Source organism: Prunus mume, linkage group LG7, assembly GCF_029339155.1.
Source record: "Prunus mume cultivar Tortuosa linkage group LG7, ASM2933915v1, whole genome shotgun sequence".
In the NCBI taxonomy this organism is placed as follows: domain Eukaryota; kingdom Viridiplantae; phylum Streptophyta; class Magnoliopsida; order Rosales; family Rosaceae; genus Prunus; species Prunus mume.
The window spans coordinates 11,275,073-11,298,224 of record NC_142704.1 but is presented as its reverse complement, the minus strand read 5'-3'; the positions used below and the strand labels follow the sequence as shown (position 1 = coordinate 11,298,224).

Genomic DNA, 23,152 nt, shown 5'->3' with positions numbered 1-23,152 from the left:
GTAATCTAGGTTATAATCTGGTTAGCCCATGCCTATCTGCAGTATATGTACAACATATATGGTGTGTAAAGATCCACCCTATTTGTTTATATAAATTAGTTTTCCCCACTATATTATGATGATGTAGATGATAGTAGCATTACATGACAAGTTTGTTTGTGAATTATGACTGGAACCAATGGCGGACTTATTAAGGCGCAAGGAGATGTAGCTACACCTCTCTTCATTGGAAAAATCATTGTAGGTGCTTCAAATTGCCCCTTTGTTCAACTAGTGGTGATGTACATATTACGTTATTTCCATTTTCAACATTTAAATGTCTTTGTCCTTTTACTTTCATTTATTGTTATATTACTCCATTTACTTAAGTTTACAATGTAAATAAGGTAGTACCCCCCATTTGGATTCAAATAAAAATACTAGAAAATCAAATTCCCACCAAATCAAAATATGAAAATCGGTTTTAGTGCAAAAATACGATTTAGGCTAAAAATGATAGCTCATTAAGTCAATATATACTTTATAATAAAATCCCATAAAATCAAGTTTTCTTATTTGATGTGTAAGGAGTAAAAGCCGCCAAAAATTATCTTAAGAAAATTATTATTCCAAAAAATCATTTTTCATACTTAGTCAATATTTTTACATAAAACAATTTTTCATGTATGATATAAATGCATGAAGTGACCTAAGGTCAATCTAGATAAAAAGCCTTAGATGTTCAATCCACAAAGAGTTTTTAGCCTTTCAAAATTACACCTCAACTAAAAAAATGTAGGTCCGCCCGTGACTGCAACAAGTTGGGAACTTCAGAGTTGAACATCCGGAATTATTCTGAGATCATGAACAACATCCAAAGTTATTGTTTTTTTCTCTGCTGTGATACAGAATTCAGAGTTGTCCACGATGAGATGGGTTGATAATATGCGGTGGCTATCGTACATAGTTGAATTGTTTACCTTGATTCCGAAATTTCTTTGAGTGATGAAAAGCTGAAAACGCTGAAGTGATGTTACAAGTAATATAGGAAAGGATAGCCCAAATCCAAAATAAAGGGTTCATGATCTCCAAGTGAAAGTGAAAAGAACTCATTTACTTTCAGTGATTCAGAGGATTGTATTTTCCCTATTATATTTATCTCTTTTGTTCTCTTCATTCACCAAGTTTATATGCAAACTATACAGTGAATCGAAGGGATTTCATACGTGTTTCGGCACCTAGTAGTCCTTGAAGGGACAAAGTGACAAGTAGAAATATGAGGAAAAGCAAGGATGTTGGACGTGTATAGATGGCGATATGTCCCATAACCTTTTGATTCTTTCATTATATTGATTGATGAAATCATAGGCTACTGTTTTGAGTGCAGGACTACATAGGAAACATTAGGGCGGAGGTAGAGTTTGATGTATGTTTTGGGGGGTGGGTGGAGGAGGGGGGAAATCACGGACGTTGTTAAGACACTACGTGAGCTCTAAACAAAAATCAATGTCTAATTACTATAAAAACAGCAAAAAATGAAAACTTCGACAACCTTAGACGACGCTTTTAGAAACATTGAGCCGTCTAAAGTAGATTACATATCAAAACTCCATACGTACCGCTGTAAGATAGATTAACTAGGACCCCAAGTGTTAACTTACCATTGTTTATAACGTCGTCACCGACGTTGTTAAGACATACTACGTCATCTACAAACAAAAATCGACGTCTAATTACTATAAAAACAACAAAAAAGGAAAACTTCAACAACCTTAGACGATGCTTCCAGAATACCCGAGATATCTAGAGTTGATTACATGTCAAAAATTACACACGCAGCGCCACAACACAGATTAACCACGACCCAAAGTGCTAACTTACCGTTGTTTATTTAGTCGTCCACGACGGTCCATTAAAATAAACCGCCTTGTTAAGAATATTCCATGACGCCCATGATCACTACCAATATTCAAAAGCAGTATTAACGTCCATAAATATGAAAAGAACGTAGTTATTACTATATACGACCACGCTATTTTTTCACAACCGACGTCTAATTAATATAAAAAACCAGCAAAAATGCCGACTCTGATAAGCTTAGATGACTCTTTTTGGAAATCTATGATGTCTGAAGTCATTAACATGTCACTGTTTTTTCCTTTACTGCTGTAACATTGAGTAACCACGACCCAAATATTACATATCGGTCGTTCAAAACGTTTTCACGGCGGTTAATGGAAATAAACCAAAGTGGTTAATAAATTGAACAATGTTTATTGAAAATAAACCGTTGTGGTTAATCTGTCTACTACGGCCATAGTGTTTACCTAGTCGTCGTCGTTAGTACGCTTACCACGACGGGAAGAATATAAATATAGACGTGGTTCCTTTGGTACACGGAGCTTGTAACATCAATATCGTCATGTGTATTCTCTGAGATGACTATAGTTATCATTTTACTTACGTTCAGAAGAGCTCTCACGACAAGTAGTAGAACTGAGAGGCCTTTTGTGGTTCTTTTAGAGGACGGTAAATATTTATGGAAGGTCGTAGTGTTCTCCTAAAATTCGTTGGTTTGTGCAATTTATCGTCATGTTATTACTTTTGAAATGTCACTTCTATGAACATCTCCAACATGAAATTTGAAAAGTAACAGCTTAATGTGACCATCATTGTTGGTAATTCATTAACCGACATGTAATATCAATTTTAATTAACCAACATGTTTTTTATTTCAAATGGCAGTTTTTATTTATGTACGGTAATTATATCATCCATTCCACGTCTTTTGTTAAAATACGACATTGGGTATGATTTAGACGTCTACTTTTGCAATTTGTTAACTGGACATTTTATTTTACATCTTGAACCCAGTATTTTTAATACTGGAATTGTCGTGCCCAAAACCTGCATAATGAAAAAGTGATAAAAATAATGCCAAACATAACAATTTATTACAAAATTAATGTCATACAGAGCCATTAATTAATGTCATACAAGTAACTGCATAACTAATGTCATACATTACAACAATCAATCAATCCATATATCTTCCCGCCCATCTCTAATATTTTCACTCTCAAACTCACCCACTAGGTTATCAAATGTGTCAACATTGGGTATCCCTCTAGTAAATGGTTCACACTCAATTCTAATATCACCTAGCACATCATCACCAATAACATCATTATATTCTCTATTAGACATTGATAACACTATTGACCAACTATGATGCATTGGGTCATCAACAAAAAATATTTGTTTGACTTGAGAAGTCATAACAAATTGGTCATTCCTATGTCCAATTTTACTCAGATCTACAAGGGTAAATCCAAGTTCGTCAACTACAAGGCCCAAAATGTTGTCTATCCAATCACACTTGAAGACTGGGATTCTAAACTTTTGGTAATCAAGGTCCTAAATTTTTTGAATGACACCATAAAAACCCAATTGTCTATCCTTAGTACTATCAACTTGCATAGTATGTGTAAGTAAATAAACTCTACTATTTTATACAGTTCACACATCATTTTGTACCTTTGTGTTAAATTTAACATATTTAATAAGATAGCTCTTATATGATGGCACTACCATGCTTGGACCAGCTTCTAGCCACCTCAAATTTTATAATACGTCATTATTGTCTTTCCCATTAAGTTCACTTTGAACTTGCAAATTAATCATATCTTAATTCAATCTAACATAGAAAAAAAAAAAAACTAAAAGTCCAATATGTTATTCAATAACATATACCTTAAAGCGTAGCCATTGAATGAAGTGCTATTGTGCTTATCTTGCAGCCACTTTGTTCTCTTTTAAATTTTGGATAAGTGGTCTTGATGTGGATCATATGTTCCCTACATGACACGAAAAATTCAAGCATTACGGTCTCTTGTATATAAGATAAATGTAAGGAATAATTTAAAATGACTACTTAAAGAATAAAATTCATACTCAATATAAGATAGGACTTCCTCCGTATTCTCCAAGACATATAAATGGTTACTTAAAGAATAAAACTTATACTCGATATAAGGTAGGACTTCCCTAACTTATATACCTTCAATCTTCTATCCACATGCATCCATGACTTATCTATCTCCTACACTATACAATCATATATATAATAAAGTGAAAATACAAGCAATGACAGACGATGGTATTCACATAGCAGAGTATAATTTAAAAAAGAAGAAGAAGCAAGTAATACAAGTTTCAAAAGACGGTATTTACAAAACGATCGTCGTGTTATAGTAATACAGACATCGGTATCTCCAACAACCGCCGTCTTTAGGCTACCAAAACCTAGAAAATTGTTCGTCAAAATGCAATACAAATTTCATATGACAGTAGTTACAGGACCACTGACGTATAACGACAATATAAACTATGGTTTGCTCCAATGACCGTTGTCGTAGGTTACAAAAACCCAAAAAATAAATCTCCAATTCCCAGTTATTTTCCAAGAACCCATAGCCAACCAAACATATATTAAAAATCCATAACAGAGAGTTATTATGAAAAGCATGCAAACACTAAATGGGTTTTTCAGATTCCATTCCCGATTCATAGCTCCCAAAACATATATTAAGAACCCATAGCTACTAAAACAACGAAATCATTAATTGATTTAAGAAGCATGTCAAATTAGGTTTGTACTTAAGAACCCATAATGCAATATCATTAAATAAAATAGGACAAGCATGTGAGATTAGGGTTTGTACTTACAGGTAGACAAAGCTCAGAGAATATCACCAATGCTTTGAGAGGGAGAGTGCAATCTGAAACAACGGAAGATGGCGAGCTGTTGAGACCCAAAAAATCCAAGGCTGGGGCCAAATATATTCCCGACCCAACATGATACCTTACTTAGAAGAAACCAGATTTGGGTACACGAGAGTTCGTCGTACGCGCTCGCATGAGTTATGGTCCACGTGCCACGCCAAGCAAATATGTAACCCGTCATGCCAAGAGTTGCAATGACCTTGTAAAATATACCGGCTCTATGTACCCATGCTTATTATCCCGTCAAATGTCATTTTGACTAGACCACCCTTTACAATAAGATAAAACTGTAGCACAAGTACGCCAAACAACATGCAATGCCAAGGACCTTTATTTTGCACCTAGACGCTACAAGCTTAAGTGGGCCCAAGCCACCCAAATGCCCCAGGCTTGCTGAGCGGGTTGTGATATGGATGGTTACGAGCATTCATAAGGCCCATGAATGAGCCAAGAAGTGGAAGTTTTGGGTTGCTTGGGATCCTCGAAATTCGAGCCCATTTCTTGAACGCAAATATGTGGGTAAACATGAAAGAGAGAAAAGTGGCCCATCACCTCAGTAAATTGACGCCTCATCTAATTAGCTCATCACCTTAGGAAGTGGCCCAACAACTTAGAAAATATCTCAGGAAGCCTCCAGAACATGGCCAAAGGCAAATCCAAGACAGACCATCTATAAGTTGTAAATTAGCCCATCACCTTGTATTAAAATATTATATAGTGGCAAAAGTTTTAAGTTGTAATTTGAAAAAAATTTATCGAATAAAACATGTATGTATTTTATTTGTATCTCCTTGCGGGTATACCAAATTAATATATACAAAGTACAAACTAATACAACTAGGAAAGTCCTTTTTTATAATTTTTATTTTTAAGAAATAGCAAAGCAGAACGAGGATACTAAATTTTTCTAATTTTTCAAAAGTAATAGTCCAGCCCTGCGGCTATACTCGGTTTTTTTCCCATTTTTTGAAAACAAAGTATAGCCGTCCAGTTATACTCGGTTTTTATAATATATGTTTTTTTTAAAGGAAACGGTATAGCCGCGCGGCTATACTAGAATTTTTATTACAGAAATTGTATGGCCACCTGGCTATACACAATTTTTTACAATTTTTAAAAAGAAATAGTATGGCCGTGAGGCAATACTCGGTTTTTTCCCATTTTTCAAAAAGAAATAGTATAGTTGAGCGGCTATACTCTATTTTTTCCAATTTATTTTTTATCAAAGAAATCGTATAGCCGCACGGCTATACTTGGGTTTTCCAATTTTTTTTAATACACCTATTTTTTTACAAAATCTTCAATAATACACACAAACTTCACGTATTATACTCGTAATTATCACATATTATTGAATACAAATAATATATACTAAAAAATTAAATAAATTATACTGAAATATTATATAGTGGCTGAACTTTGAAGTTGTAATTCGACAAAATTTTACGGAATAAAACACGTATAGATTTTATTCTTATAGCCACATGGCTATACCAAATTAACATATATAAAGTATAAACTAATGCAATTAGGAGAGTCCTTTGTCATATTTGTTTTTTATTAAATAGTATAGGCATGTGGCTATACTAAAGTTTATAGTATAGCCGGTCAACTATACTCGGGTTTCTTACCTTTTTTTCAAAGAAAAAGCAATTGTACAGCCGCCCGGCTATACTTGGGTTTTCGAATTTTTTTAAATACACTATTTTTTACAAAATCTTCAATAATACACAAAAAATTCACATTGTACACATAATTATCACATATTATTGAATACAAATAATATATATTAAATAAATTGTATTAAAATATTATGTTGTGGTAGAACTTTTAAGTTGTAATTTGACAAAATTTTGCCGGATAAAACATGTACGTATTTTATTCGTATAGCAGCACAGCTGTACCAAATTAATATCTATAAAGTATAAACTAATACAACTAAGAGAGTCCTTTTTTTATAATTTTTAAAATTAAATAGTATAGGCGCATGACTATATTAAAGTTTTTTTAAATAAAAAAAATACTATAGCCCGCAGCATATACTCGGTTTTTTTAATTTTTCAAAAGAAATAGTATAGCCGACTGGCTATACTCGGTTTTTTCCAATTTTTTTGAAATAAATAGTATAGCTGCTGGGTTATACTCGGTTTTTCCAAAATTTTTAATACACCTAGTTTTTACAAATTCTTCAATAACACACACAAAATTCACGTATTATACACATAATTATCACATAAATGCAAATAGTATATATTAAAAAACTTAAAAAAATTGTATTAAAATATTATATAGTGGCTGAACTTTTAAGTTGTAATTCGACAAAATTTTGCCGAATAAAACATGTACGTATTTTTATTCGTATAGCCACGAGAGTATACCGATTTAATATCTATAAGGTATAAATTAATGCAACTAGGAGAGTCCTTTTTTTATAATTTTTTTTATTAAATAACACAAGCTCGTGGCTATACTAAAGTTTTCTTAAAAAATACTATAGCCGGTCTGCTATACTCAGTTTTTCTAATGTTTTCAAAAGAAATAGTATAGCTGCTAGATATACACCATTTTTTCCAATTTTTTAAAGGAAATCGTATAGCCACATGGCTATACGCTGTTTATAGAGTTTTTATTAAAGAAATAGTATGGTCGCCTCGGCTATATACAGTTTTTTTTTCCAATTTTTTTTAAGAAATAATATAGCCGAGCGGCTATACTTGGGTTTTTCCATTTTTAAAAAAAGAAATAGTATAGCTAAGTGGCTATACTATTTTTTTAATTAATTTAATGAGTTCTTAATTTTTAATTATTATTTACTTAGTGAATAATTAATATTTAAATATTTTAGTAAATAAACAAATTTAAGAAATTAGTAACCATTTATAATATAAATTTTGAAGTTAATTAAAATATTTAATACTGATTAACCATTAAAGAAATAATAATTAAAACTAATTATTAAAGATGCTAAGTTTATATTTATTTTATAAAAAATCTCTTGCAACAAAATTTCGTGTGTACAGGTCTATCCCATCAACATTTTGCCGAATTAGACTTGCCCCGATGATATTTTGTTTGCATAGGTAAATTTCATCGGGCGAGGTCTAATATGGCAAATATTGGCTAGCAAAGATCTTTGTCGACGAAGGTTCGTCGAAGAGAGGTGTTTTTGCTTGTATTTTTTTATTTTTAAAAAAATAAATGATTTTCTTTTCTTTTCTTTTGTTTTTTGGCCAACTTCTTTAATTTAATATATGTTATTATGGACTTTTTATTATTATTTCTTTTTATACTAAATTAGTTTGTTTAGTTGAATATTTGCAGTTAAGTAATATCTTAACCCCTTCACATTCGGGGGTCGCTCTCTCGTTCTCTTACGAGGAGAGTTTACGGCGGCTAAGGTTTTCCCAATTCTCTAGGGTTTTATCGGAGTTGGTTTTTTCTCTGTGGTTTTCAAAGGGTTTTTGTCTCTGTTCGGGGCTTGCTATCTTTTGGAAGACAACTGGCGTTATCTTATCACGAGAATGAGGGGTTGTGATTCCGGATTCTCATGTGTTTGATCACTTTGTTGGTTTTACTTATAGCTTGGAAGCCAATGTTCTCTCCCTTCATGAGGTTAATCGAGACCAATTTTGTTAAGACCTTTTCTGGACTATGGTGGGGTACAGATGGTGTTCGGATTAAGGAAATTGAGACAAATCATTTATGGGTTTGTTTTATTTTGGAACGTAATTTGAAGCGGGTTCTTGATATGGAACTGTGGACTTATAGGCGTTCTCTTATCGTCTTAAAGTCAGTCATGGAACATGGTAGTCCCCATACCATGCCGCTTACCCATGGAACATTTTGGGTCCAGCCCCATGGTGTTCCTGGTTTCTATATGACAATGAAAGTGGCAAAAGCTATCGGTGAAACTCTGGGTGAGGTATTCCAGGTGGATAATCGGGATGGTGAGGATTGTGTTTTCGAATCTGTTTTGATGTGAGTCTCCCTTTGATTCGGAGAACACCGGTTACTTTCTCAGAGGTGGGCGAGAAGGTGATTGAATTTCATTATGAATATTTGCCAGAATATTGTTTTGCTTGTGGGGTAATTGGGCATCCCACTCGTCAGTGTGTGAAGAATCATGAAGTAAAGAATGGAAAACTCACTCGGATGCACTGAATCGCTTTACAACAGCTTATTTGGGTCTGGAAGGGGAGATAAACTTGCGAGGTAGGCCTATTGGCTAGCAGGCCTGTCGCACACTGTCGTGGAATCTTCTAGTACTGCTGCTTATGTTCACCATTCTCGTGGTGATGCCTATTGGTGGCCCAGATTGCCTTGTGATCCAACGAAATTGGGGACTTGCTCCGACCGATCTCCTAGTATTGAGGTTACTGACTTGGTTGATACGGCATCATCTCCGTACAGAACTCGCTAGAATAAAGTGGATGTGATTGGTCGTTTCAAGGCATAAAATAAAATCTTCGGTTCTATGGAGTTGGAAATTCAGCATGTAAGTCACGGTTCCTCTTCAGCTTGATGTGATGGTGATCAAAGTGAAAAGATAGCCAGGGAGAGCGTCGATGTTGCGACCATTGTTCTAGGCAACAATGATACTCTAGGGACAATTTATATTTTTGTTAATATGTGTGACGAGCCTAGGGAGAAGTGGACATCGCTGCCAATAATCTAGCAACTACTCTAGGTATGATGCCCTCGATAGATAGAGTGCTTGTGGCGGAGGACGTCCTCATTCTGATCCTTTCCATCTTTTGCCTATCATAAAGTGCACCTTGGTTTGGGCAAAAAGAGGGTCGTGGCCGCCTAAAAAGGGGACACTTCCCTAAAAGGCATACTCAACTACTAGGGTTAGGTCCGGTTACGTCGTACTAACCCTAGGTCAAGTTATGTGAATATCCAAGCCTAATCAAGTCATAACCCTAGAGTAGGTTTATGGTTGGGGTTCGAGACTTGAGAATGCACAATTATACTTGATTTTTTCCAATTTTTTAAAAGAAATGATATAGTCGCGCAGCTAAACTAGTTTTTCAAATTTTTAAAAAGAAATAGTATAAATGAGCGACTATACTAGGTTTTTTTTCCAATTTTTTAATACACTTTTTTTAAAAAAAAATGTTACAAATTCTTCAATAATACACACAAAATTCACTTGTTATACATATAATTATCATATATTATTGAATATAAATAATATATATGAAAAAAAATTTAAATAAATTTAAAAAATTATATTAAAATATTATATAGTGGTCGAACTTTTAAGTTGTAATTTGACAAAATTTTACCACATAAAACATGTACGTATTTTATTCGTATAGCTACGCGGGTATACCAAATTAATATCTATAAAGTATAAACTAATGCAACTAGGAGAGCCCTTTTTTATAATAATTTTTTTTATTAAATAGTATAGGCGCAGCTATACAAAATTTTTTCTCGGTTTTTTTTATTTTCAAAAGAAATAGTATAGTTGCCCGGCTATACTCGGTTTTTCCAATTTTTTAAAAAAGACGGCTATACTCGGTTTTTTCTATTTTTTTTTGAAAAGAAATAGTATAGCCTCCCGGCTATACTCGGGTTTTCCAATTTTTTTAATGCACCTATTTTCAACAAAATCTTCAATAATACACGAAAAATTCAGGTATTATACACATAATTATCACATATTATTGAATACAAATAATATATATTAAAAAATTTAAATAAATTATATTAAAATATTATATAGTAGCTGAACTTTTAAGTTGTACTTTGACAAAATTTTGCCAATTAAAACATGTTTGTATTTTATTCATATAGTCGCACATGTATACTAAATTAATATCTATAAAGTATAAACTAATTCAACTAGTAGAGTCCTTTTTTATAATTATTTTATTAAATAGTATAGGCTCGCGGCTATACTAAAGTTTTTAAAAAAAAATGCTATAGCCGAGCGGATATACTCTGTTTTTCTAATTTTTCAAAAGAAATAGTATTGCCGCACATCTATACTCGGTTTTTTCCAATTTTGTAAAAAGAAATAGTACAGCCAAGCGGATATACTCATTTTTTCCAATTTATTTTGATGCACCTATTTTTACAAAATCTTGAATAATACATACAAAATTCACGTATTTTACACATAATTATTACATATTATTTAATACAAATAACATGTATTGAAAATTTTAAATAAATTGTATTTAAATATTATATAGTGGCCGAACTTTTAAATTGTAATTTGACAAAATTTTGCCGATCAAAACATGTACGTATTTTATTCATATAGCCGCGCGACTATAAAGTATAAACTAATGCAACCAAGGGAGTTCTTTTTTATTAAATAGTATAGGTGCGACTAAAGTTTTTTATAAAAAAGAATATCATATATTCAGGTGACTATACTCAGTTTTTTCCAATTTTTTTTAAAGAAATAGAATAGCCGCTCGGCTATACTAGGTTTTTCTCATTTTTTTTTAATACACCTATTTTTAACAAAATCTTCAATAGTACACACAAAAATATGTATTATACACATAATTATCACATATTATTGAATAAAAATAATATATATTAAAAATTAAAATATAATATAATGGCTGAACTTTTTAGTTGTAATTTGACAAAATTTTGCCGAATAATATATGTACGTATTTTATTCGTATATCCGCGTGGCTATACCAAATTAATATCTATAAAGTATAAACTAATGCAACTCAGAGAGTCCCTTTTTATAATTATTTTTAAATAGTATAGGTTCGTGGCTGTAGTAAAGTTTTTTAAAATAAAATAGTATAGCCATGCGGCGATACGTGGTTTCTCTAAATTTTTCAAAAATAAATAGTATGGCCGCGTGGCTATACTAGATTTTTTCCAATTTCCCCAGTTGCCACCACTTTTCTCTCCCTTCTTTCTTTCTTTCAAGAACTCACCACCTTGTCAACCTCCACGCCAAGCCACTTTCCCACCTCAAGGCCTCGATTCCCTAAGTCACAACCACCACCCCACCCCAAATCTCTCTCTCTCTCTCTCTCTCTCTCTCTCTCTCTCTCTCACACACACACACACACACACACACACAATCCATACCCACAACCAACTCCCAGCAACATCTTCCCCACCCAAGAATTCACTGGCCATTTGCCCCATCCCCAACTGCTCCCCCAGGATCTTCCACTCGACTACCCTACCCCATGCCCTTTTTTTTTTAATCAACAAAGGTACTCCATTTGTCATCAATGTTGTAAATCAAGAAATGCTCCAAAAAAACTAAACTTGTTCAAATAAAAACAAAGGGATTGCAATCCAGAGTAGAGTTTTGAAATTAATCCATAGCAAAATTGAAAATATCCGATATTGCTTAAGATGAGGTTTCCTTTCCCAATTTCTTTCTGGTTTTTTCTTGATGCTCACTTCTTCAGCTTCATAGAGAACCAAATTCATGTACACATCAAAACCAATGATTCGGCCTTCAATCAAGAGCCAAATCTAAATGTGAGCTTTACTTTTGAAGGAACCAGAAAATCAAATTAATGGGTTGGGTCATAATCCTCTGAACTTTGGTGCTCACCATGGCTGCGAAATTCAATGGGTTTCGCGTCACAGACAGAGGTTCTAGTTGAAGAGACTTTGAAATCAAAGGACGTTAGTTTGTTTTTCTTTTCTTGTTGGGTGTAGTTTTGCCCTGCGTCACTCACCTACTTTTATCTAATAGGGTTTTCCTTCTTAGGTTCATATAGTTTTGAGGGTATTTGAGTCTATTTAACTGAGTTTTTGGTTATTTTTTGTTGATGCTCTTTTTCGGAGAGGGTCAACTTAGAGAAAAGGGTTTGCCTTCAGAGTGGAGAAGGTGTGGACCTTCGGTAAGGGGCTAGCCTGCAAAGACAAAGTAGGAGAAGCAATCGTTAAGTTTGGACACCGGTGTGGTCTGGCGCTCTCCGATCTTAAGTCAACTAAGAGTAGTAACTTTGGCGGAGTAATGAAAAGATAAGAAAGTAGTTACCCCTTTTACTAGGGTATTGTTCCTATTTATAGGGAAGTGAAAGTGGGGTTTATATAGAATTTCGATGTGAGACTTTGCATGTCGTTGTGAACACGCGTCATGGAGATTAGGTTCAGTGAGTTTGAGAGAGTCGTGGAGCTTCGGCGGTGTCGGCACCTTGGAAGAGTGTCTTCCTTCGACAAGGAGAAGACGTGGCTGCCTTTGCTAGTTGTTTTGAGGTTGGATATGTTGGTTAATTATGGTGAAAACATTTTTGAAAGTTTTTATAAAAACTATTATTTATGGAAGTATGGGGTAAATTTCTGCTGTTTTTGATAAACACTCCAACATTACCCAACCATGAATCGCACACAAGCTCATATAATAATGATGGAGTCCGAGAGCTGTTACATAGTGAACAACATTACCAACCATGAATACATTATTTATGTCTATGTTAGTGATACTGTAAACTTGATGCAACAATCAGGGTTCGTGGGAGGGGGCAGGAAAGGACATATAAACGAGTGAAGGAACTTGCTGGTTCTGTTAATGGGCAGCTACATTGATAAAGACATAAAATATTGTAAGATTTGTCTATGAATTATGATGGAGGCCAATTAGTTTGAGATGAGCAATAGTTGAGCGTTACACAATTAGGAAGCTTGATAAATTGATCAGTGAATCAGTGATCGCATATGTAACTTAGAGTGAGAGTCAAAGGTAGAGTTGGAGAGGGAAGGAAAATAAATAAAAGCAAAGTCAAAAGGAGTCCCCAAATCTACAGTAGCAGAGAGAGAGAGAGAGACACACATATGAGAGTGGTGGTGGGTCGGACAGGACAGGAGACAGGGGACGACGAGATACAGATAGCCTAATTCCACATGTGCCCAGTTGTTTATCTTCACCTCAATTTTTTTTCTTCATTATTTTATATAACTATTAATTACTTTCACAAGAATTGATAAACTATTGGTCAACATTTTTTAATAATTCAACGTTTCTTGTTTATTGCTCTGGTTTTACTATTTTTTTTTTCTTTGTGTAAGTAAATTAATAAAGAAATAGATAAAAGAGAAACAACAATGAAGAAGGTTGTTGAGTTGTGGTTGATATTTTTTTAATCAGAATTAGGAACAGCCATTGGTTAGATCGATGGTTCCAATCTTTACATATTCAGAAGTCCGGAGATCCGTAGATCCTCAATCCAGCTCGCGTATTTTCGTCTTTAATGGTGATCTTTTTCTGTCTTGTTTTTCTTATCCGCCGTCAGTTTTCTTCTTCTGTCCAATTATTTACAGTTACAGCAGCCAGCAAGATCCCTGAGGGAATCGCTGATTGGCCCAGAGTAAATATTACTAAGCAGTTTTCGTTACCGTTAGAGAATAGTGTACGAGTTGTGAGTAATAATAACGCAGCAGCAGCAGCTGTGTCGGCGGAGATATTGATAAGACTTTTTTTAATAAGAGGGAAAATTAAGGATGAGAGAGAGAGAATGTTGTTAACTCAGGAATAAGTTTTCACTACTAGAAGAACTAGAGTGAGTGACTGAGTTCTGACTTGACTTGTTCTGAGTTGGGGTTAGGTGGTAATTAGGTTTAAGTTAATTTATTAGTTTTTTTTATCTGAATTCTGATGTGTGTGAGTGAGTTGAGTTAAAAAGGAAACAGATGGCTTGTACTTGATCATCTGTGAGCTGATCGGCGTATATTAATATGTTTTGGTAACCAAAACAAAAATTACCGAGCAAGGGAAGTTAAACGAATTGAGCGAGATGAGTGAGAAGCGAAGAATGATAAGAGAGGGAAAAGCCAGAAGAGGAGGAGGAAGAGGAGCAGCAGCAGCAGCAGCAGCAAATCTTCCTTGATATTTCCAAACTGAGTGTGAGAGAGAGATAGCTAAAGAAATTGTAGCAACGCTGTCGGTGGGCATAGTTGCAGATGTGGGAGTAGCTAGCAGCTACAATAAACAAGGATAAGACGGGAGATCGATCTCTAGCTATCTGAATTCTGAAATGGAGGCGAGTGCTGGTTTAGTCGCCGGCTCTCACAACCGGAATGAGCTTGTCGTCATCCCCCTTGAACGTGATGGGGAATCTGCTGTAATGCTCTTTAATTTGCTAACTCTTGCTTCCAACTCTTCATTGCTTTCTTAATTATCTATGTTTACATTTTGGTTGGTAATTTGTGGCTGCTGCGGCTGCTACTCTTTGTGTTGTTAATTAGTTGATTAATATAGACTGTGTATCAATTGGGAATGAATGAATGAATGAATGAATCTAGTGTAACTGTTGATGTGTTGGTTTTGTAGCCAAAAGCGTTGCAGGGGCAGATTTGCCAGATTTGTGGAGATGATGTAGGCCTGACTGCAGATGGGGAGCTGTTCGTGGCCTGTAATGAGTGTGCCTTTCCCATTTGCCGCACTTGCTATGAGTACGAGCGCTGTGAGGGAAGCCAAGTCTGTCCTCAGTGCAAGACCCGCTTCAAACGTCTTAAGGGTAACCACTCTAACTAATTATACTAATTTACTACTACTACTGCTACTATCTCATAGTTGTTGTAAATTTTAATACTACTACTGAATATATAATTGAATATTTCATAGCAATCAATCAGTTAATAATATTGGAGTTTTTATGGGTGCCAGGGTGTGCCAGGGTGCAGGGTGATGAAGAAGAAGATGGTGTGGATGACTTGGAGCACGAATTCAGTTTTGATGCAACAAGGAGCAGACATGGTATGCAGCAGGCGCTTGCTGCAGACGCAATGCTTCACGGCTACATGAGCTATGGCCGTGCCTCTGACTCTGATTTCCCTCAAGTCCTTCATCCCATGCCCCAACTTCCCCTCCTTACAAATGGTCAAATGGTACTTTCACATTCAATTCAATTCTCACTCAATTGAACAAGATTGCTTTCCTAACTCATCGTTTCCATACTTTCCTTCTTCCATGCTTTGCTTGTTGCTTTAATCATGCTTGTGAGTTGTTGGCGCAGGTTGATGATATCCCTCCTGAACAACATGCTTTGGTCCCTTCTTTCATGGGAACTACTGCCAGAGGCAAAAGGATCCACCCTCTTCCTTTCTCAGATCCTGCCTTTCCAGGTAACCATCTCACTCAGCAGTCTTGCCTTCCTTCACATACTCCAAATCCAATTCTTCTTAGCTACCTGCCCTCTTTATGTTAACTTGAATTTTTGGCATCTATCCTTTTTGCAGTACAAGCCAGATCCATGGATCCTTCCAAAGACCTCGCTGCTTATGGCTATGGTAGTGTTGCTTGGAAGGAAAGGATGGAGAGTTGGAAGCAAAAGCAAGAGAAATTACAGATGATGAAACATGAAAATGGTGGCAAAGATTGGGACTATGATGGGGATGGGAATGGCCCTGATCTACCACTGTAAGTGCTCCTCTGCCGTTTTGCTCCCTTTTTCTGAGGTTGTGAATTGTGTTTAGTCATTGTAGGGAATTTTCTCTACATACGCCCCTAATGAATGCATATTCAAATACAGAGTGAGAGCTAATATGATTTAAATTTAAAATTAGCCCAATTTCTCTCCTCTAAAGTTAGTTATTAATATTCCCATTTCCTATACCATAATGCTTGAAATATGCAAGGATTGCTGATCACTGGAAATTATTTGTGTCACTCATGGGTCAGAATGGATGAGGCTAGACAGCCCTTGTCAAGAAAATTGCCAATTCCATCGAGCCAAATCAATCCTTACCGAATGATCATCATGATTCGACTTGTTGCTCTTGGATTCTTCTTTCATTATCGGGTCATGCATCCTGTGAATGATGCATATGCATTGTGGCTCATCTCAGTAATTTGTGAGATTTGGTTTGCTGTTTCATGGATTCTTGATCAGTTCCCAAAGTGGCTTCCCATTGACAGGGAAACTTATCTGGACAGATTGTCCCTGAGGCAAGTAATCTGAATACAACTTTCCTTTTGGTCTGCATTTGAGCGCATTTACAGTTCATGCTAATTCTCCATTTTTCAGGTATGAGAAGGAAGGCCAGCCTTCACAACTTTGCCCAGTTGATATTTATGTCAGTACAGTTGATCCGTTGAAGGAGCCTCCTTTGGTGACTGCAAACACTGTTCTTTCCATTCTTGCAGTGGACTACCCTGTTGACAAGGTCTCATGTTATGTTTCAGATGATGGTGCTGCTATGCTGACATTTGAGGCACTGTCTGAAACATCTGAGTTTGCTAAAAAGTGGGTCCCTTTCTGTAAGAAGTTTAGCATAGAACCACGGGCACCTGAATGGTATTTTGCACAAAAGATAGATTATCTTAAAGATAAGGTGCTTCCATCATTTGTGAAGGAACGGAGAGCAATGAAGGTTGGGAGGGTTACTACCAGTTGATATTTCCTTCTTACTTATTGCAGAAAATATTAGTAAATATTCCGCTTACTATTGTTGCAGAGAGAATATGAAGAGTTTAAAGTTCGAATCAATGCTTTGGTTGCTAAAGCTCAGAAGGTTCCAGAAGAAGGATGGACGATGCAAGATGGAACTCCGTGGCCTGGAAATAATGTTCGTGATCATCCTGGGATGATTCAGGTTTGTGACATGAGAATTTGATGTTGTATTGTACACATATAAATTTTGGCATAAACCAGTTTATATGCACCTTCTTAGGTTTTTCTTGGCCAAAGTGGAGGACATGACACAGATGGGAAAGAATTACCACGCCTGGTATATGTTTCTAGAGAAAAGAGACCTGGGTTTAACCACCACAAAAAGGCTGGAGCAATGAATGCTTTGGTAGGTTAAATTGAAAAAGAGAGAGAGAGAGAGAGTTCTTTGGAAATCCATATTCTTAGCGGTTGATAAATTTTGTGTATTTGTTGTCTCTCTCTTCTTTTTCCTTTGGGAGTTACATTTTCTTGTCATCTTGTATGTCAAACAGGTGAGAGTCTCAGCTGTTCTTACGAATGCACCTTACTTGTTGAACTTGGATTGTGATCACTATATCAATAATAGTAAAGCTCTTAGAGAGTCAATGTGTTTCATGATGGATCCGTTGGTAGGAAAGAGAGTGTGCTATGTCCAGTTCCCACAGAGATTTGATGGTATCGACAGGCATGACCGATATGCCAACCGAAATACAGTGTTCTTCGATGTATGCTTCTATATCCAGTGAGACATCTTTGTTTCTTTTTCCATTTGTTTGTGTTCTATTTCAAATTTAACATGTAAGTCATCATCAATAACAGATTAACATGAAAGGCTTGGATGGGATCCAAGGGCCTATCTACGTCGGGACTGGATGTGTCTTCAGAAGGCAGGCTCTCTATGGTTATGATGCTCCAAAAACAAAGAAGCCACCAACCAGGACGTGCAACTGCTTGCCAAAATGGTGCTGTTGTGGATGCTTTTGTTCTGGAAAGAGGAAGAAGAAGGCCAACAAACCTAAGACTGATATGAAGAAAAGGAATTCCAGGAAGGGAGATACAGAGGCTCTGGCACCTGTCTGTGCTCTGGAGGGTATCGAAGAGGGCATTGAAGGTAAACCCTTGCCTTCCATAAAATTGGTCTCAATCTAGCTGCCCTAACTTATGCCAGGCAGGTGATGGAGATAGGTAGATGTATGTTTGCTACCTTTGTAGAGATAGGTCTTTTTATAAATGGTAAATACACCAAATTGTTCCTTGTTTCCCAGCAAACTTGTTTGCCTTTTGACTTCAGAAGTCCTTGTCAGGTGTTGAAGTTAAAAATTTGACTCTGATGTCTGAGGAGAAGTTGGAAAAGAAGTTTGGGCAGTCTTCTGTGTTTGTGGCATCCACCTTGCTAGAGGATGGAGGGACACTGAAAAGCACCAGCCCAGCATCTCTGCTTAAAGAAGCCATCCATGTCATTAGCTGTGGCTATGAAGATAAAACTGAATGGGGAAAGGAGGTAAGATGGTGATCCCATTCCTGTGCTTATATCTTGGTATAATTTTTTTGCTTGCTCAATTAAACTTTCCTTCCAATCCAGGTTGGCTGGATATATGGTTCAGTTACAGAGGATATCCTAACAGGCTTTAAAATGCATTGCCATGGGTGGCGATCCATATATTGTATCCCTGCAAGGCCTGCATTTAAAGGGTCTGCCCCATTAATCTGTCTGATCGTTTGCACCAAGTCCTTCGGTGGGCCCTTGGATCAATCGAAATATTCTTGAGCAGGCATTGCCCTCTTTGGTACGGGTATGGAGGGGGTTTGAAGTGGTTGGAACGTCTGTCTTACATAAATGCTACTGTGTATCCATGGACATCCATTCCACTTCTTGCTTATTGCACTCTACCTGCTGTATGTCTGCTAACAGGCAAATTTATCACTCCAGAGGTACATAAAATTTGATGGAGTGTAGTGACTTGCTCTACTTTATGACTTACTTAGCACATGATAGGTATCTAAGATTATTTTTCAGACATTAACTTATATTTTTTACTGCAGCTGAGCAATGTTGCTAGCTTGTGGTTTCTGTCTCTTTTCATTTGCATCTTTACAACAAGCATATTGGAAATGAGATGGAGTGGCGTTGGCATTGATGAGTGGTGGAGAAATGAGCAGTTTTGGGTGATTGGAGGGGTGTCAGCGCATTTGTTTGCTGTGTTTCAAGGGCTTTTAAAGGTTTTAGCTGGTGTTGATACAAACTTTACTGTGACATCAAAAGCAGGGGACGACGCAGATTTCTCAGAGCTTTATGCATTTAAGTGGACGACATTGCTCATCCCACCAACCACACTGCTCATAATAAACTTGATAGGAGTAGTCGCTGGAGTCTCCAATGCTATAAACAATGGGTATGAGTCATGGGGGCCTCTGTTTGGTAAGCTCTTCTTTGCCTTCTGGGTGATTGTTCACCTCTATCCTTTCCTCAAGGGTCTGCTTGGTAGGCAGAACAGAACTCCTACAATCATTATTGTGTGGTCAATACTGCTGGCTTCCATCTTCTCCCTTTTATGGGTTCGGGTTGATCCATTCTTGGCCAAGTCTGATGGCCCGGTCCTGGAGGAATGTGGATTGGACTGCCAATAACACCACATATTGTGTGCCATTCATATACAATCCTTGTGCAACTGGCTGGCGTATGATACAAACAAATTATAAAGTTTTGTTATGTGCGTTTGAATGAATGTGATCAGTGTTCAGTGTTCAATGAGAGACGGGTCTGCAAGCTGTATTAAATACATGTATGGCACGGCACGGCACGATCTCTTTCGAACAGCTCCTTCCCTTCTCTTGTGTTCGGTTATTGGTTTTGGTTTGGGAAATTCTAAATATCAAGTCCAACTCTGATCCGAGATGGTGTCTGGCTGGCTGCTGTCTGTAAACTTCATAGGGTGGTGGTGGGAGATTGTTCCTCCGATTCTTTATTGAATCCAGTTCATAAATCGTGTCTGGAAAGATAAGGTAGGTTATTGAACCAGAACAAGACCACACCGTGCTGCATGCAAGTTGTAACTATAAAAGCAATTTTGTGGAATGATACAAAATGTTGGGGCTAATTGTTTGCCCTTTATAATAGGGTCGATATCCATTTAGGCCACGTTTGGTAATTAGTATTGGATTGGATACTCCTTATATTTGAAGCACGTTTATGGAAGAAATGAAATTTCTTTTGGTCAAGTTCAAGGTAGAAGATGGATTACTCATGAAGAAAACTTATCCTATCTAATTCCCACAAAATAGTAGGATAACAACACCTTATTACTAATTCCTCCTAATTGCCCCCAACATGGAAACTCATTTATCTCTACCTTCATTTTCCTCCTTCAATATATACCCGGGCAAAACCTAGAGCCCCCCTTTTCTTCTCAGCAGGCTTCCACTGGGGGAGGAGGAGGTCTGTCCCTCTTCTCCCTCCCCTCAACCCCCCACCCCTCGTCTCCTTCGTTTTTGCCAATTCTCAACCTCCCCTGCCTTAGATTCTTTTGTGGGGCTGGCCTTATTTTGTATTTGAGCTTGTTTGGCTGTGTTGGTGGCTGTCTCTGAGAGTTGGTAGCTGTCTTTGAGAATTGGTGGCTGTCTTTGAGAGTTGATTGCTTTTCCTGGTGATTGCTTGGGCCTCGTGCTCTAGGCTGAGATTATATGTCTCAAGCCGATTTTGTGTCCTCCTTTCTTTGCCAAACACCCCCTTCAACCACATTTACTTCTCCCACAACATCCCCTCCTACTCTTGCCTTCTACTTTTTCCAGATCTGGTTTCTCTATTGGGATATACCAACTACTTCTCTAAGCGCTTTGTCGCGTCATTATCGGATTGTATATTGAGCTCTTGCTATGGTTCTAGCTTTGGTGCTTGTACCAATACTCTCCTCTCCCTTGATTTTGATCGTTTGGTATATACCATGCATGTGTTGTGATTGGTTGTTGTTTTTTTCTTGGTGCACAAGTAGACTCGGGTGTGAAGTAGAAGTGACTCTTGGAGGAATGTTCTTGTGCTAATGTGTTTCTGTTTTTTTGGGAAATTTTGTTCTTGGTGTAAGATTCGTGGGTCTCTATGTGCAACTATGTTGACTTATGTGGAGGATGTGAATCCCCTCCTTTGTGGCTATATTGGTGCGGTAGGTGCGTTCTTTGGTCCCTTTGTGGCGACCGTGACTCGGTTTTGTATTTTGTTTTGATTTTGTGTGGGGAAGATTTGTTATACCAGACTGTTCTGGTTCTCGGTTTAATCTTCCCTGTGCTTGTGGTACTTTGTTTCTGCATTGGCATTTTGGCCTTATATTCTCTGTTTGTTTCCTTCCCATTTTTGGAGTTTTAATGAACTTTGATTGACCAAAATATATATATATACCTTAGATTTAGTACTTATCCAATCCAATTCAATTAGGCACCAAACTGGGCCTTACATCTCTGCCTTTACATTCTCTACATTTACATCTCCCACGAAGACATCAAATTGATTTTAATTAGTTAACCTAATCCAATTATGACTATGTTTATGGATTTCCTTTTTATGACTCAACTAAACTAACAAGCAAAACAAAGAACGATTAAACAAGCAAAGCAAAGTACAAAAAATGGGGTGGTGGGGGCGGGCATATGCCTTAATGGTTTTCAATTGGTCTAAGGGTGAAACCAGAAATTTTTCAACGGATATAGTAGCTAAAGTTATTAGTTTAAAATTTAATGATTATTTTTTTGGTACTTACAATTTCTATAGTCTGTTCTAGAAATAAAAGTAAACATTAAATCATATAAACCACGTTAGTTCATAGCTCCATAGACTAATTTTCAATAAGCTTTAACATAAACCAAATAGGGTTTAACACCATAGTGGCTTTGTACTTGTTTATGTTCATTTTGGTCCATCAACTAAATTTTTCATTTCAATGGTCCTTCAACTCTTCATTTGGTATCAAAACGGTCATACTATAAAAGTGTGTCAATTTTATTGTTAAATTGAGGGGTAAAAATGTCTCTATGAATTAAAATAGTAATATATATTAAAAATTAAAGGAAACTGCTATAAAACTTATAAAATTTTTAAAAATTGAATCTCACTAGCCACATGGCTCTTTTTTTTTTTCCATGAGATTGACCTAACAATTAATATATATATATATATATAAAAATCTCTATTGTTTAAATTAATTTAAAAAATTTAAAATCACATAAATATAAAAATAAAATAACAAATTTTTTAAAAGAGTAAACAAACCCATATTTATACAAAAACAGTGCCTCGCATCCGCAACCTCCCCCCTCTCACCTCCCCCCAAACACCCCTATGCTTTTTCTCCCTCATGACTGACCACCTCATCCCCACCCGCAACCCACAGCCCCAAGCCCAAGCCCAAGCCCTAATATTTTAATTTGGGCAAAAAATTGAGGAAATGATATCGCCCAAAACTCAAGAGAGAGGGACGCTGAACACACTCTACTTCTTTGATATGGTTTTCATCCAAGCTATCCCCAAAGCACATCAAAACCAGCAAGCAAAATGTGGCGTATTGCAAATGCTTGACCACTCTGACGCGTATTGTAAAAGCCACCCCCCTAGGATGTTGAGAACCCATTTGCAGACCCCACCAGGTGAGGTTGTGGCTAAGGAGGTGCCATATGGGACCGTAGACGGTAGAGTCATGTTGTGTTGGTTGCTGATTATGTTATAGTGGAGGAGAAAAAAAAATAGAGGGGAGGTTGGGGAAGGGGGTGGAAGGGGACAACAGAGAACTCAAGGTTTACTTTATTAATATTTTAGTTTATATGGATAGTTTTAACCCTCAATTTAACAATAAAATTGACAAACTTTGATGGTATGATCGTTTTGATACCAAATGAAGAGTTGTAGGACCATTGAAATGAAAAATTTAGTTGATGGACCAAAATGATATTGGAGCAATAGTTAGGACCATTTCGGTCAATAACCCTATCAATAAAATACTATCGCTATTTATCAAAAACAAAAAATA

At 36.4% G+C, this 23,152-nt stretch overlaps 1 protein-coding gene and 1 pseudogene across 1 annotated transcript; one reads left to right on the top strand and one right to left on the bottom strand.

The window, feature by feature from the left end:
• Positions 1-11,952: 11,952 nt before the first annotated feature.
• On the bottom strand, positions 11,953-12,378 carry LOC103332514 (uncharacterized; annotated as a pseudogene).
• Positions 12,379-13,551: 1,173 nt separating this feature from the next.
• LOC103332444 (putative cellulose synthase A catalytic subunit 3 [UDP-forming]) lies at positions 13,552-20,360 on the top strand. The gene is given in 15 exon segments (XM_008235191.3): positions 13,552-14,831; positions 15,041-15,227; positions 15,377-15,597; positions 15,726-15,834; positions 15,949-16,129; positions 16,391-16,657; positions 16,737-17,082; positions 17,167-17,304; positions 17,383-17,508; positions 17,654-17,866; positions 17,961-18,252; positions 18,446-18,642; positions 18,724-18,838; positions 18,841-19,073; positions 19,185-20,360. Coding segments are annotated over 15 exon segments (3,297 nt in total). The 5' UTR covers positions 13,552-14,744; the 3' UTR covers positions 19,770-20,360.
• Positions 20,361-23,152: the final 2,792 nt, after the last annotated feature.